Genomic DNA, 11,856 nt, shown 5'->3' with positions numbered 1-11,856 from the left:
GGACTCTTTTTGTTGGGCCAAGTTCACGGAAGAGCAGACAAGCAGACGACACAAGGTTTTATACGGAAGCTTCAAACAGCCAACCTCGGGGCAACAAAATTTTCTGTGATTGTAAATGAAATTGAACACACCGTGGCCGACCAATGATACATGACGTAGAACCAGTTCAGAGCTTGTACGAGGCTAACGTTTAACATAAAATTTTTGCACGAGTTATTGTTTTGAATGTCTTTTGAGATGGAAGTTTTGATTTGGTCGGTAACCATTCCGGCACCGGCAATCTGTTTCCGGTTGAGAATCAGCTGTTTGGCTGAGCTAGCGCAGCTAGCGGCTGGAGCCGTTGGTTGATTGCCCATTGTTAGTGAAGGTTTCCCACTTTCCTAGCAACGGTAAACTGCGATTGGAAGCAATTTGAAGCGGTATTTGTGCGCCTGCAACGCAGAATCCAAGGTCTCTTGAGAAGGAATACCCACGTACGTACATGCGATGATGCGATAAGGGAGGAGGAGGCACCATCTGCATATTAGAAAGGAACTTACACACGTCTGTGCGGAAGATTTTAACTGGTTGCCAGAACGAAAATTATCCATTCACCTGCGTGCGTACCCTCTTCTTCTTCTACAAGTGTTAAATGCATTTCCACGGTGTTACTTTCGCGCTCACAATTTTTCATATAGGTAACCTGAGGTCATGAGCACATCTGGCAACCCTGTAGATTGGTGTGTTAAAGAAGAAATCGCTATGATTGTTATTATGTAGACAAACTGGCTTCCTCGTGCTACCTGTGAGTATAATTTATTATTTTGAGCTGCTCTGGGTAATTCGTCCTCTTCGCAAGAAGCAGAAGAGTTATTGGCGTAAGTTTAAATTCATGAGATGATTTGTAGGACTCTGAATGCAAACCTACACTGTGATTTAGCCGCCGAAACCAATCACCGTACTCATCTCCCATATTTTCGTTCCACTTGTCGATTTTTAGAGCAAAATTCGGATATTATCGCTAGCTAGACCGAATGCTCCCTGTATGTACCTGATATCGAATCTTCCGTGGTCTCAGTTCCGGAACCCTCCTCAAAATGGTGGTGTTCCTTCCTTACATTGGAAAGTTGTGAGCTACTGTGTTTGCCTCTTTTAAAAGGACTCTCGGGACACAGTCCACGCGGGAAGTTAGCACATTATTTTGTCTCGACAGTACTCTACTAGGCAGTTTCTTTGCCGGGGTTTGAGTCCTCGCCGAATGTGCCGTTCAAAGCTAATCATGTTTGGTGAGACGCGGAACGGCACGGGTGGCAGGGCCAGGCAGGGCCTATGCGAGGAGGAAGTTGTTTCGGCTCGGCTGCTCGGCGGTCCGCGGCAGGCGCGGCTCTTCGGCCTGTTTGTCTCCCTGTCGTTTAGATTATTCGCCTCTTAGCCTGCTCCTTGCTCGCCACTTGTCTCTTCGTTCCATGTTGTACGTCGCGTACCGCTCTGCGTTCGGAGGGTCGGCCTTAGCAATCTGGTGAAAATCGGCCGAAGATTGCTATGTACTTTGCATTTTACTTTGGAACAGGTACCTAATTCTTCTTTCGTTGTTTTTTTTTCTTTTCTACAGACTTTTTGCTGTCCTGCACCGTGCGCCTTCATTGGATACGACGGTGCCTTTTGCTTAGTTTGCCAGTTAATGCACTTTTTACTGTCCATAGTAAGTATTTTGTTTATGCCTATATTTCCATTTCTTTCGTATTTTTTAAGATTAAAAGGCCTTGATGTCATTTGCTAGAAAACCTAAGTACACTCTCATATTGCTCTCTGTCCCTGCACTAATTGTCAGAGGTCTAAGTTCTTTATTATAAATTTCATATCGTTACTGACTGTGGTCATTTGATCACTCATTATCATAATCCGTTCTCTTATTTCTTTCTTTGGCAAGGGTCATTTTTCATGTTTGAACTTTCCGCTAGTTTTTTGTCTTGACTACATCTCTAACCTTTGATCAATGTGTTTATTTGGAATTCTAGTTCATAACCTCACTTATATATCAGTTCTGATTCTAATATATATGGAACAATTCTTAACACTGCTGTCTTATTTTTGCTGTATGTTATCTTCATCTTTATGAGGATTAGATTTCGTTTTGTTCCTGTGCCCTTGACAGACAAAAGACATCCGTAACACTATCCTACTTAAAGTATCGTGTGTCTTTCCTTCTAGTTGTGCAGCCTTAAAGACTTTCCAAGGCATGTTACATGTGCAATAGGGCTCCAGAGCGCTGGCAGACTTGGCTGCCTCTTGGAATTGAAGGCTTTGCGTAGGCACTTCTATTTGTTTCCCGTGAGTTTTTTGATTTTAGCCTCAAGGTTGCTTGAATTTGTTGTTTCAGTGAGTAAGGAAAATGCCTAGAAAAGGTGGATCATCTGCCTTGGCAAGTCCACCACCTGAACCACGCTTTGCTCCTAATGGATATCGTTTGCCTGACCCCATCCGTGAGGGTGAGATCCTCACAGATGTCACTAAGAAGCAGTGGAGGTTGGGACGATCTATTGGTCTTGGTGGCTTTGGTGAAATATATCTAGGTAGGTTGTTAAACTAAAGATCTGTACTGTGATCGAAAGGATTGTCATCTCATGTTACTGTCATGCCTCTTTCAGCTTCAGATGACTTAAAAAAAGCTGTTGGTCAAGACTCACAATATGTTATTAAAGTGGTGAGTAACAAAATTCTTGGTTTGTAGATTATATTACATTCAGAGTCAAGCCCTCATATCTTGCATTTTTTTTTGTTTCTAGGAACCCCACAAAAATGGACCATTGTTTGTTGAGATGAACTTCTACCTTAGAGTTGCCAAATCAGATATGAGTAAGTTTCCCTGATAACTATAAATCCTAAATTATTTTGTAAATGAGAGGTTTACTGATATTTGAAAATTCTTCCAGTTGAATCTTGGATGAAAGAACATCGAATGAAGCAGCTTGGTATGCCATGTTACTGTGGTTCTGGTTCTCATGTTTTCAAAGGTGAACGATATAGGTTTCTTGTACTCCCCCGTTTTGGGAGCGACCTTCACAAACTCTTTGAAAAACACGGTCGCCGTTTCCACTTGCGTACTGCCTTGTCTATTGGAATCCAGATAGTGAGTTTTTCTTTCTTTAATCATACTTGACTAGTTCTTCTGTCTTTCTTCTTTTTCTTCTAATTTATTAATTTTGGGTTCACTCTTAATTTCTCATGGCAACAAGATAATGATCATTCCTAAGGTTTTTCTGTAAAATAAGGTTTTTAATCAAGGGCTTGTAGCCCTATGTCTCTTTATGGAAGTATGCAGGTCAACCTAACATAACATGTTAATAAGAAAAATGCATGCGGTTATACAGGCAATGTATTTCCTTTTTGCAGAGCAACTTTATATATGCTCCTATTGCTTTAATACTAGTCGCGCGTTGCGCTTCTCCCGTTTTTCGCGAATTTATCCTTCATTGCCATCTTTTGGATCTTCTGATGTGGCCTTTCATAATGCTAGAGCCTCTCTTTAAGAAATCTGCTGCAAAAGTAGCCTACGGTTAATGCTACTGTGAGACAAAAAACCTTATTTTATGGAAAATCATCATGTCATTACTACCTAAAAATAAGGGTAAACCTGGCATAAATTGTTGCTCTACACTGGTATTTCTTATTACAGCTTGACATTTTGGAATATATACACTCTCATGGGTACAGCCATTCAGATATCAAAGATTCTAATCTTCTTCTTGGCTTTGGAGCAAACCAGAGCGGACAAGTCTACTTGTTAGACTACGGTCTTGCTTCTAAGTATGTGGACAGATTAGGGCAACACAAAGAGTACCGTCAAGATCTCCGTAAAGCTCACGATGGCACTATTGAGTACACATCTAGAGATGCTCATATTGGAGGTAATTTGTGGTATCTAGATCAAGTTTTTATTTCTATTGTTTGTTGCTCATTCAACTGGCTTTTTTTTTTTTTTTTTTAGCCCATTCTCGCCGTGGAGATATGGAAATCCTGGGTTACAACATGTTGCAATGGGTTTGCAGTAAGTTACCTTGGGAAGAGGATCTCAGTGATCCAGAGAAGGTAGCTGAACAGAAACGAGAGTGCATGAGCAATATTCCTCACTTTCTACGACTTTGCTTTCCAAATGATGAACCACCCTGTGAGTGCATTTGATGCTGTCTTACTTATGGCTGAGCTGTTGTATCCAGACTAAATATTTTCATGGTATCCCGTTTGTTTTGCTTTTTTAATTTTCAGCTGTTCTTGTTTGGTATCTTAAATATGTTGCTGGGTTGGGCTTCGACTCCAAGCCTGATTATGGACTGTGTAAGCAAATGTTAAGAAAGGAAATACGCAAGTTAGGTCTTACCTACAATGGAGTCATTAAGTTCGACTCTGCACCAAGGCCTCTAACTGCCAAATCAAAAGCAAAGAAGGTGAAAGTTTTACCTTTTTAGAAATATACAATTGATAATTATTTTATGCTTTTTGTCATTGAAGTTTTTAAATGCTTACAAACCTTGTTAATTTTCAATTCTTATAGCGCAAGGCAAGTGAAGAGCCAGAAAATGCAGGGAAGGCTCCTCCTAAAAGACCTCTTCGCAGCAGTACTAGGCAGCCTTGTGCTCAGCAGAATTGCAATCGCTTGACTAGAGGCTCTCAACCTACTCAACCAGTTCTACGTTCACAGCAGCAATTCAGTTGGGAGAAAGTCCTTTTAAGTGATCCTGAAAAACAGTTCAGAGTTCAAGCTGAAAGACTTAAACAGTAAGTTTATTAGTTTTTTATCTTATTAAACAACCTTCTCTTTGTATTTAATAATCACCAATTATTACTTCTTTCCTCTTTAGGACTAAAATGAAAAGGACTAGGCTCCTTAGTTTGACCACTGTATTAGAGAGGTCGGGCAGCATAGATCCTGTTAGCAATCTTGTCAAGGACCCTCTTTTGTCTCCTGCTAGTGCTCTTCAGCTTGCAACTGATGCAGAAAGTCTGAAGAACCCAACACCTGCGATGCTAGAACAAATAGAAAGGATGCGCATGAAAAGAGGAAATGTTAGTCCAACCAATGGCTCTCGCAGCAAGACCAAGAGTGACAGGTTTGTTTTAGTTGTACATAATATCGAACAGGTCTTACTTGTTTAGGTGTTCTATTCGTTCTTTTGTTTTGTTTAATAGCCGCTGCAGTAGTCCCATTGACAACCCGAGTATGCTTACTCCAGCTATGGAGAAAGTTATCAAGCAACGGGAGGCACATTGCCTGAACTTTCACTATGGAGATAGTGATAGTGATGAGTGTAGTTCAGAATCCTCTAGTTCAGAGCATATGCCAGTTTATCGTATCAAGGTACCTAGTGGACGTCCAGGAACTAGAATAGGACTCCGGAACAAAGCTGGGGTAAGAAGACAGTCCTGTGATACCTTCAGTAGTCACAGTGATAGTATTGAATTTGTTAATGCCCAACTTATCTCCTCCAACAAGAAGCGGCAAACACCGAACCGCGCCCCAACCCGCAAAAACAAGCTGTCCTCAAGACAGCTTTCAAATGGTACTTTTTAACTTAATGTATTTGCAATTGTATTGAAATGGTGTGTGCAGGTGTTAATTTTCGTTTTCATCTTCTCAGGTGCTATTGCTGCAAGGAAGAAAAGTCACGCCATAACCAAGAAATATCTCAGAAGTTGCCCAAGTCTAAGGAATACCACACTACAAGGCTGAGTTTCTTGTTAAGCTGTATTTCTCACTGCCTCCTATTTAGAGACTAGTTTAATGATAGACAGTATTTGTTGCTTAACTTTAAATAAATGTGTTTATACATGGGTTTTGGCCATTCTCTGCTGTATTCCTTCGAGTTTCCCCTTAGTTTTCTAAATAATATGTGCATACTTCTATTTTGGCCAATCTCATAGCTTTAATTCTGGACCTGGCAATACTAGTTCAAGTATCCTATTGGTCAGCTAAGTTCAGTATTGTTTTGTTTTGTTACTGACCCCCGGCCTTCTTTTGTAATGTAATTTAATCATTGGTTGAAATAGTCTGCTTGTCTAGCAAGCGTAGGCTTAGATACACTTTATTTTTCTGCCTTTTGAACAGATAGTTTATTAAATCATTTCTGCAAATTTGTGTTGTCTGCTAGATCTTGCAGATTGTAAAAAAATTAGACTAAAAAAAATTTTTAAGTTATTTTTTTTAAAACTTTTTGTTTTGTGTACATTTTTTTTTGTTCTGAATTGATTTGTTATTCCAGATTTCAGTGTGTATAAGGGAACCCAAGTTGTCTTGAACTTCAAGTGTTACAATATGTCATACTTACCCAAGAAAATCTTGCTGTCTAAACTGACTGATTTTAAGTTTAAACTTCTGCATCTGTAGGGAAAATTGGAAGATATCACAGTTTGTGGACTGATAAGACTTTCTAACTATGTAAATGTTAAGTGCAATTTACCATATTCATTTAACTATGTTGTGTGTTTATTGTTAAACAACGGCATTGTTAAAAGTTTTGCCCATCCTATTGGGAGTAAATTTATTGATATATGTAGGTTTTTTATGTGATTATATAGAGCAAGGAAGTTAAAATGACAATCACTTCCTTCATGGCTTAGACTATGCAAGTTTTGTTGTCATTTTTACTACCTTACTCTGAAATTCGGTTTGTGTAACTTTGTCAGGCCATTTCCTTGTGTTGAAATGACTGAGGATCAACTCCAGAGCTCATTTGTCTTTGACTTTCACATCACCTTTCCTGTTTTATCTCCAACAGGATAGCTGGTCAACCATTCCTGAGACTGAGTTTGGTAGCTGAGTATCAGCTGAACTTAAGGGTTCTATTACTTGTGAGACTGAAGGTGATGAAAGGCTATTAATGTACTTTCCAGCCATATGGGGGTACTGAAATGAGCAGCTCTAGTTTTATGTCTCTTTGACAGTTAGGCCATGAGAACAGGGCAGCCCCTCTCATGGTTTCACCTCTCACAACTGTAAGGAGAGTGGAGTGAAGTGCCTGTGGTTCTCTGGCTCCCAATTTGATCTTAAGGCATCAGTTTTTTGCTTAATATACCAAGTAACACACTCCTGTGTCATCAATTCAACCATGTCAGATCTTCAGGATCACCAATTCTTTACTTTGAATATACTTGTTTCAAATTTATGGCAGTATGCAAAGCTAAAGTAAAGTTGTTGGCAGAAGGCAACAGTCCATTGTCTGATGTGACCACTTAATGCCTTCTATTCTTTCTGTTTACTTGCTCAGCTACCCTTTGCTGCATTTTGGACAATAGTTTTCATATGCCTTACCTAACACATTGTTTTTTTAACAATTAAAGACTGACCACAGTAATGCTCTGAAAATTGCTACTTGTGACCATCTTCATATCTGTGTCTTACTTATTGTAGCCTTTGGCTAGTAAATGTTTATTGTTAAAATCATGTGCAATGCTGCTTTATGTGAATCAGATTATATTACTAACCTAAAAGTCATCTAACGTCTGTATTAAAGTGGTGTTTGTAGTTTTACTCATTATTGGTAGGTGAACTATAACAAAAGTCACTTGGTCAAAACAAAAGCCACGTAGTCAAATCTTGTTTTACATATTTATTTGTTGAAAATTATTGAGATGTTTATTTCTTTTTAATTGATTTATGATTTATTTTTCTTTGTTTCAATGTTCTGGCGGGAGATTAAAGTGCTTTTCTCTTGTTCACCTATGAAGCAAGTTCTTTTTGCCTCTTGAAAAGTAAGCGACAAGCTATTGTGCTCCTCCAGAATTCACTGTGGGCTGAAGAGAGTTATTAGCAGCTGCATCCTGCCAGTGCATCCTGCTAACAACTCTCTTGTGGGCTGCAATACATAATTGGCTTGACCTCAAATTACCCTGTAAGTTAATATTTTTATGTACTGGGTTTATGCTTCCAAAACCTTAAATTAGTCAGAAGTTTTCAAAATTATCTATTCTGTTTGTTGGCATTGTGTCCATCTTCCGTAAGTGAAATGCTTATAATGAATCTAAGCTAGTCATGGGTAACACCCATCACTCAAATCTGCTTAATTTTCTACATCACAACAAAATTTTCCATAATTTGATTCAAATGCTCTCCACAATTAAAGTCCTCTGCCTTGGTTGTGTATTTCTTGTACTTAGCTAATGGTAGATTTCATGGTGTTTGAATTCTAATAATGCTATGCTCTTTTTTTTTATGGTAGTGCTGGACATGGTAGTGCGTGCATTCATTAAAACTACATTATCTTGTTTCAATTTGTTTTAATTTCTTGACTTTCATTAGAACCTTTCAGTACCTTAAGTACGTACAGTGACTCAGTTCGTTATTTATGATACCCTGTTGTGCAGGTTCTGGGATGTTATTGTATTGCAGCGTGCAGTGGTACTAATACAGTTTTATTACACTCTCTTTATATGCATAACAATATGTGCTTGCAGATATCATAGGTCTAATCATACCTAAAACTTCTATATTATTTGACTGGTTTATTGAGTTACTGTTGACATTGGCCTGTCCTTCATTTTGATTTGGCATTTTGCTCTTCTGGGCGCTTCTCTTAAATGAAGACCAAGACCTCTATTCATTTTATTTTTTTAAGTGAATTCTCTATGTAAATACGTGTTGAACTGAAAAGCGTTTATTTGCATTTTTCAAAGGAATCTTATCACCGAAATGTAAATTTTCTCTAATCTTCCTGTTTTCTTCCCTCACTTCATGTGAAAGCAGTGTGGCTGTGAGAATTCAAAAAGAAATTGATTTCACATTGAAAGTGCCAACATTGGTGAGGCGCTTAAATTTCTTCATTTGGTATTGATGTTAAGAAAAAAGGAATTAATAGAGGGATTTAAAAATAAATAAATAGTTAAATACTAATTCAGAGCAGGATATTGCCATTCCTTCCTATTGTTTGCAAAATAATATTGTGATTGAATTTTCTGAGATGAACAGTGAGGCAAGAGTAACTCCCCCTCCTTTGTCATGTGCTATTTCTTTTTCATCTCTTATGGAAGGGGAGGTAATGTGATATGTATGATGCATAAGAGTTTTATGCGTCACAGACAGATCTAATCTTATGTTTTGTTTACATTCTAGCAAAGAACTTCTTGTTCTTAACTATTGAGTGTTTGAAGAAAGAAAAAAACAACTCATATGTCTCAAGAGACCATGTTTTTAATCTTGTCGTTATGGTTTGAGGTTCCTGATGCCCTCATCTCATGTATTTCCAGACTTGCTCCAAAGCTCCCATTGGCCTAGAAGTCTGGGTGGTTTAGAAAGTTATTATTACTATATTAAATCATAATAAAGTGTTCTCTAGAAATTTCTATTTGATTCATGATGTGTCACCCATTTGATTATTGCACATGAAGCACAAATCATGGTTTTGTCCTGTTATGGAAAACTGTCCTCCATTGACATACAAATGATGGAGTCACATCCCTTTATTAGCCACATGCAGTGGTAAAGACTACAATATTTTACATCATCACAGTCATACAAAATGTCATTGATTGGATTTCCCCAATATCAACAGATCTGTCAAAACATGCTACATGGACTGTACTGTGAGCAGCCATCTACACAGTTAAAATTAGAAGCCAAAAAAGACCTCCCAATAGACATTTAAAAAAAAAGAAATTAACAGCCAGACTGCAGAATGAGCACAGGCATGAAATTGATGAATCGCAAGTGAATGTGATAGTATCCTGAATATGTACTGATCAAACAATTCACGTTGGCTAAAATTTTATAAAACCATTAGACAAGACAACAAATGGCCCCATACACAAACACATCATCATACAATGACATTGCCACGTCAAGAAACATAAGATCATACCCAGTAAATATACATTTCTAAAATGGTTCACACCTATTACTTCCCACAAAACAGAGAGATCAGTCGTGTGTTAGCTGTTCTGATCACTAGATCTTAAAGGTAGTGATACAGGAACATCAGTGACAACTGATGCTGACATAAGAACATTATTTTGGACCTTTGGTGCTAATGACGGAGGGGGACTGGGTCCTGCTGATGACAGTGAAATTGATTTGGTGCCGGTGAATAAACCAATCACATACAGGACCAAGTTGTTCAAGAATCCTGCAAATAAAACATTATTGTTATGTTTTTAAAATGAAATTTTTTTAAATATTAGATTTGAGATTAGCAAAATCTATACCTGAACAGACATAAAGACCACAGATCATGGAAGACAGACGAGTCAGAAACTGACCAATAGAATCTCTTTCTTGTATGACATGGACCTTTAATGCACTCATGTCATACTTAAAGAATAAGCCAGCAACTCCATGAGATCCTACAGGTCAAAATTAAAAACAAGAGAATTAATCTTTAGGATGCCGCATCAGTCAAAATCTTTGGTTCGGTGCTGATTCTACCAACCATTTCGGTGATCAATAGGTCTGTCATGGTCCTTGACCGAATACTGGTAAGTCTGCATTTTGCTGAAGAATGTATCAACATCTGTAGGAACTACTTGAATAAAATACTGATATAACATGGAGGCTGAAAAGTGATGCACAAATTAATGGCCAGGTGAAAAGAATAAAACCGAAGAAAGATAGAATCAACTAAGAAATATACTCACATTTATCTGTGATTTTTTCATCACCCTCCATTGGATGAATTATCCCAGGAGATGGATCACCAAATGAGAACTTGTGAATTCTATGAGAAAAGTTCATAGCTCTTTCTGCTACAAATGGTGTCAAGTGTACATGACCAACGGGTAAAGCCAAAGGTTTGCCTGCACTTACATGGAAGTTCCCAGAGACTTTATTTAAAGTTAGACTTCCATAAATGCGACAGGCATCTGTTGGCCATTTAGGCTTGTCCTTTCTGCTATGCAAATTAAATACATGACGGGGTTACAAACAGATCAAATTAAATTTTTCAGCACATTAAAGGAATTAGAATGATTACCGAGCTGGCAATGTTCCAAACATTGCAGCCTGCCCAGACTTCCACAACAGAATCTGAAGAGCATGGAATTCTTCCCTAAGGTAAGAATTTAGGGAGCGCATGGTATCAAAATGTGTGCGCTGTTCCCTGTTGAGCTCCCACCATGTGTCCTCTTGTTCCAAATTCCCAAATTTGAAAATGTTCTGATTGGTAGAGTCTACTATATCAGCACCAATATCTAGAAAAATTAAGGTCGTCATTTTAATGTTTGTTACATACTCTAAGCAGACAATCTAAAGCTTCAGAAAACCTACAATTGCATGGTGTTGCTACGGTCAAATCAATATTTATTTTCAGTTTTGCATCAAAGTCAGTGTCAGGTGTAAATTTGAAGAGAAACTTCGTATCCAACCAATATTTGGTTTCTGAATACACCAACCAAATGATGGCAAGCCAACAGAAAACCGATACTGCAAAATAAAATTAAGAAAATACTTAACTTTCAAGGTAAACAAACAAGCAAAAAATTTGAATAATTTTCAGAAAAATTAAGAAAAGGAAATAATAAGACAGGAAAAATGATAAATAAAACAAGTACCGGTTCCTCCAATAGGACTAGCTTCCACGTAAGACTCTGGGACTTTTGGAAATGCATCCAGTTCCCGGACTGTCTTTAAAGAAACAACTTTTCTGATCCGCTGTCGTAACATTTTCAAATTTATTTGTATTCACGATAACCCCGGCTTTAGACACTTCCGATGCAGACGACTACCATCTTTCTATCACAGACTTAACGCTTGCTCAATGTTTTAACATGTTTGATACTAGAAATTCTTGTCCTTATCACAATGTCTATTACATTCTAATAGCAAGTACCACGAAGAACGAAAGAATATCACAAGATTTACACGTCAACATGACAGAGAGTCCTAACCTGTACTTC

General features: G+C 38.1%; 2 protein-coding genes across 8 annotated transcripts; one reads left to right on the top strand and one right to left on the bottom strand.

Annotated features, from left to right (window-relative positions):
* The first annotated feature begins 279 nt into the window (after positions 1 to 279).
* Positions 280 to 8,244, top strand: LOC117641472 (serine/threonine-protein kinase VRK1-like). 6 transcript variants are annotated; one of them, XM_034378830.1, is made up of 13 exons: positions 280 to 473; positions 1,592 to 1,681; positions 2,360 to 2,552; positions 2,628 to 2,683; positions 2,766 to 2,835; positions 2,913 to 3,109; positions 3,656 to 3,887; positions 3,968 to 4,147; positions 4,246 to 4,424; positions 4,532 to 4,755; positions 4,839 to 5,087; positions 5,167 to 5,537; positions 5,616 to 8,244. In XM_034378830.1, exons 3-13 carry the CDS (start codon positions 2,372 to 2,374, stop codon positions 5,705 to 5,707), a joined length of 2,031 nt encoding a protein of 676 aa, XP_034234721.1. In that variant the 5' UTR covers positions 280 to 473; positions 1,592 to 1,681; positions 2,360 to 2,371; the 3' UTR covers positions 5,708 to 8,244. The 6 variants fall into 6 exon arrangements, with proteins under 6 accessions (XP_034234721.1, XP_034234720.1, XP_034234722.1 ...); XM_034378829.1 differs by lacking the exon at positions 280 to 473 and adding an exon at positions 647 to 784; XM_034378831.1 differs by lacking the exon at positions 280 to 473 and adding an exon at positions 741 to 857.
* Positions 8,245 to 9,399: 1,155 nt separating this feature from the next.
* On the bottom strand, positions 9,400 to 11,649 carry LOC117641474 (endoplasmic reticulum-Golgi intermediate compartment protein 2). Of its 2 annotated transcripts, none has more exons than XM_034378837.1 (7): positions 11,512 to 11,649; positions 11,228 to 11,383; positions 10,935 to 11,151; positions 10,600 to 10,853; positions 10,395 to 10,517; positions 10,171 to 10,308; positions 9,400 to 10,091 (listed from the first exon to the last, which is right to left on the bottom strand). In XM_034378837.1, exons 1-7 carry the CDS (start codon positions 11,621 to 11,623, stop codon positions 9,898 to 9,900), a joined length of 1,194 nt encoding a protein of 397 aa, XP_034234728.1. In that variant the 5' UTR covers positions 11,624 to 11,649; the 3' UTR covers positions 9,400 to 9,897. The 2 variants fall into 2 exon arrangements, with proteins under 2 accessions (XP_034234728.1, XP_034234729.1); XM_034378838.1 differs by having other exon boundaries at positions 10,600 to 10,850.
* Between the last annotated feature and the right edge of the window lie 207 nt (positions 11,650 to 11,856).

This window comes from Thrips palmi, unplaced genomic scaffold (genome assembly GCF_012932325.1).
Source record: "Thrips palmi isolate BJ-2018 unplaced genomic scaffold, TpBJ-2018v1 HiC_scaffold_15, whole genome shotgun sequence".
Taxonomy (NCBI): Eukaryota; Metazoa; Arthropoda; class Insecta; order Thysanoptera; family Thripidae; genus Thrips; species Thrips palmi.
This window is presented reverse-complemented; position numbering and strand designations above follow the sequence as displayed.

Bases quoted from the DNA above. Each gene is read 5' to 3' on its own strand.
- LOC117641472 (XM_034378830.1), top strand. From the start codon at position 2,372: ATGCCTAGAAAAGGTGGATCATCTGCCTTGGCAAGTCCACCACCTGAA. The intron at 2,836-2,912 runs GTAAGTTTCCCT...AAATTCTTCCAG, and splicing joins AGTTGCCAAATCAGATATGA to TTGAATCTTGGATGAAAGAA. The intron at 4,756-4,838 runs GTAAGTTTATTA...TTTCCTCTTTAG, and splicing joins CAAGCTGAAAGACTTAAACA to GACTAAAATGAAAAGGACTA.
- LOC117641474 (XM_034378837.1), bottom strand. From the start codon at position 11,623: ATGTTACGACAGCGGATCAGAAAAGTTGTTTCTTTAAAGACAGTCCGG. The intron at 10,309-10,394 runs GTTGGTAGAATC...TTTGACCTGTAG, and splicing joins ACCTATTGATCACCGAAATG to GATCTCATGGAGTTGCTGGC. The intron at 10,092-10,170 runs GTATAGATTTTG...TTTTATTTGCAG, and splicing joins TGGTCTTTATGTCTGTTCAG to GATTCTTGAACAACTTGGTC.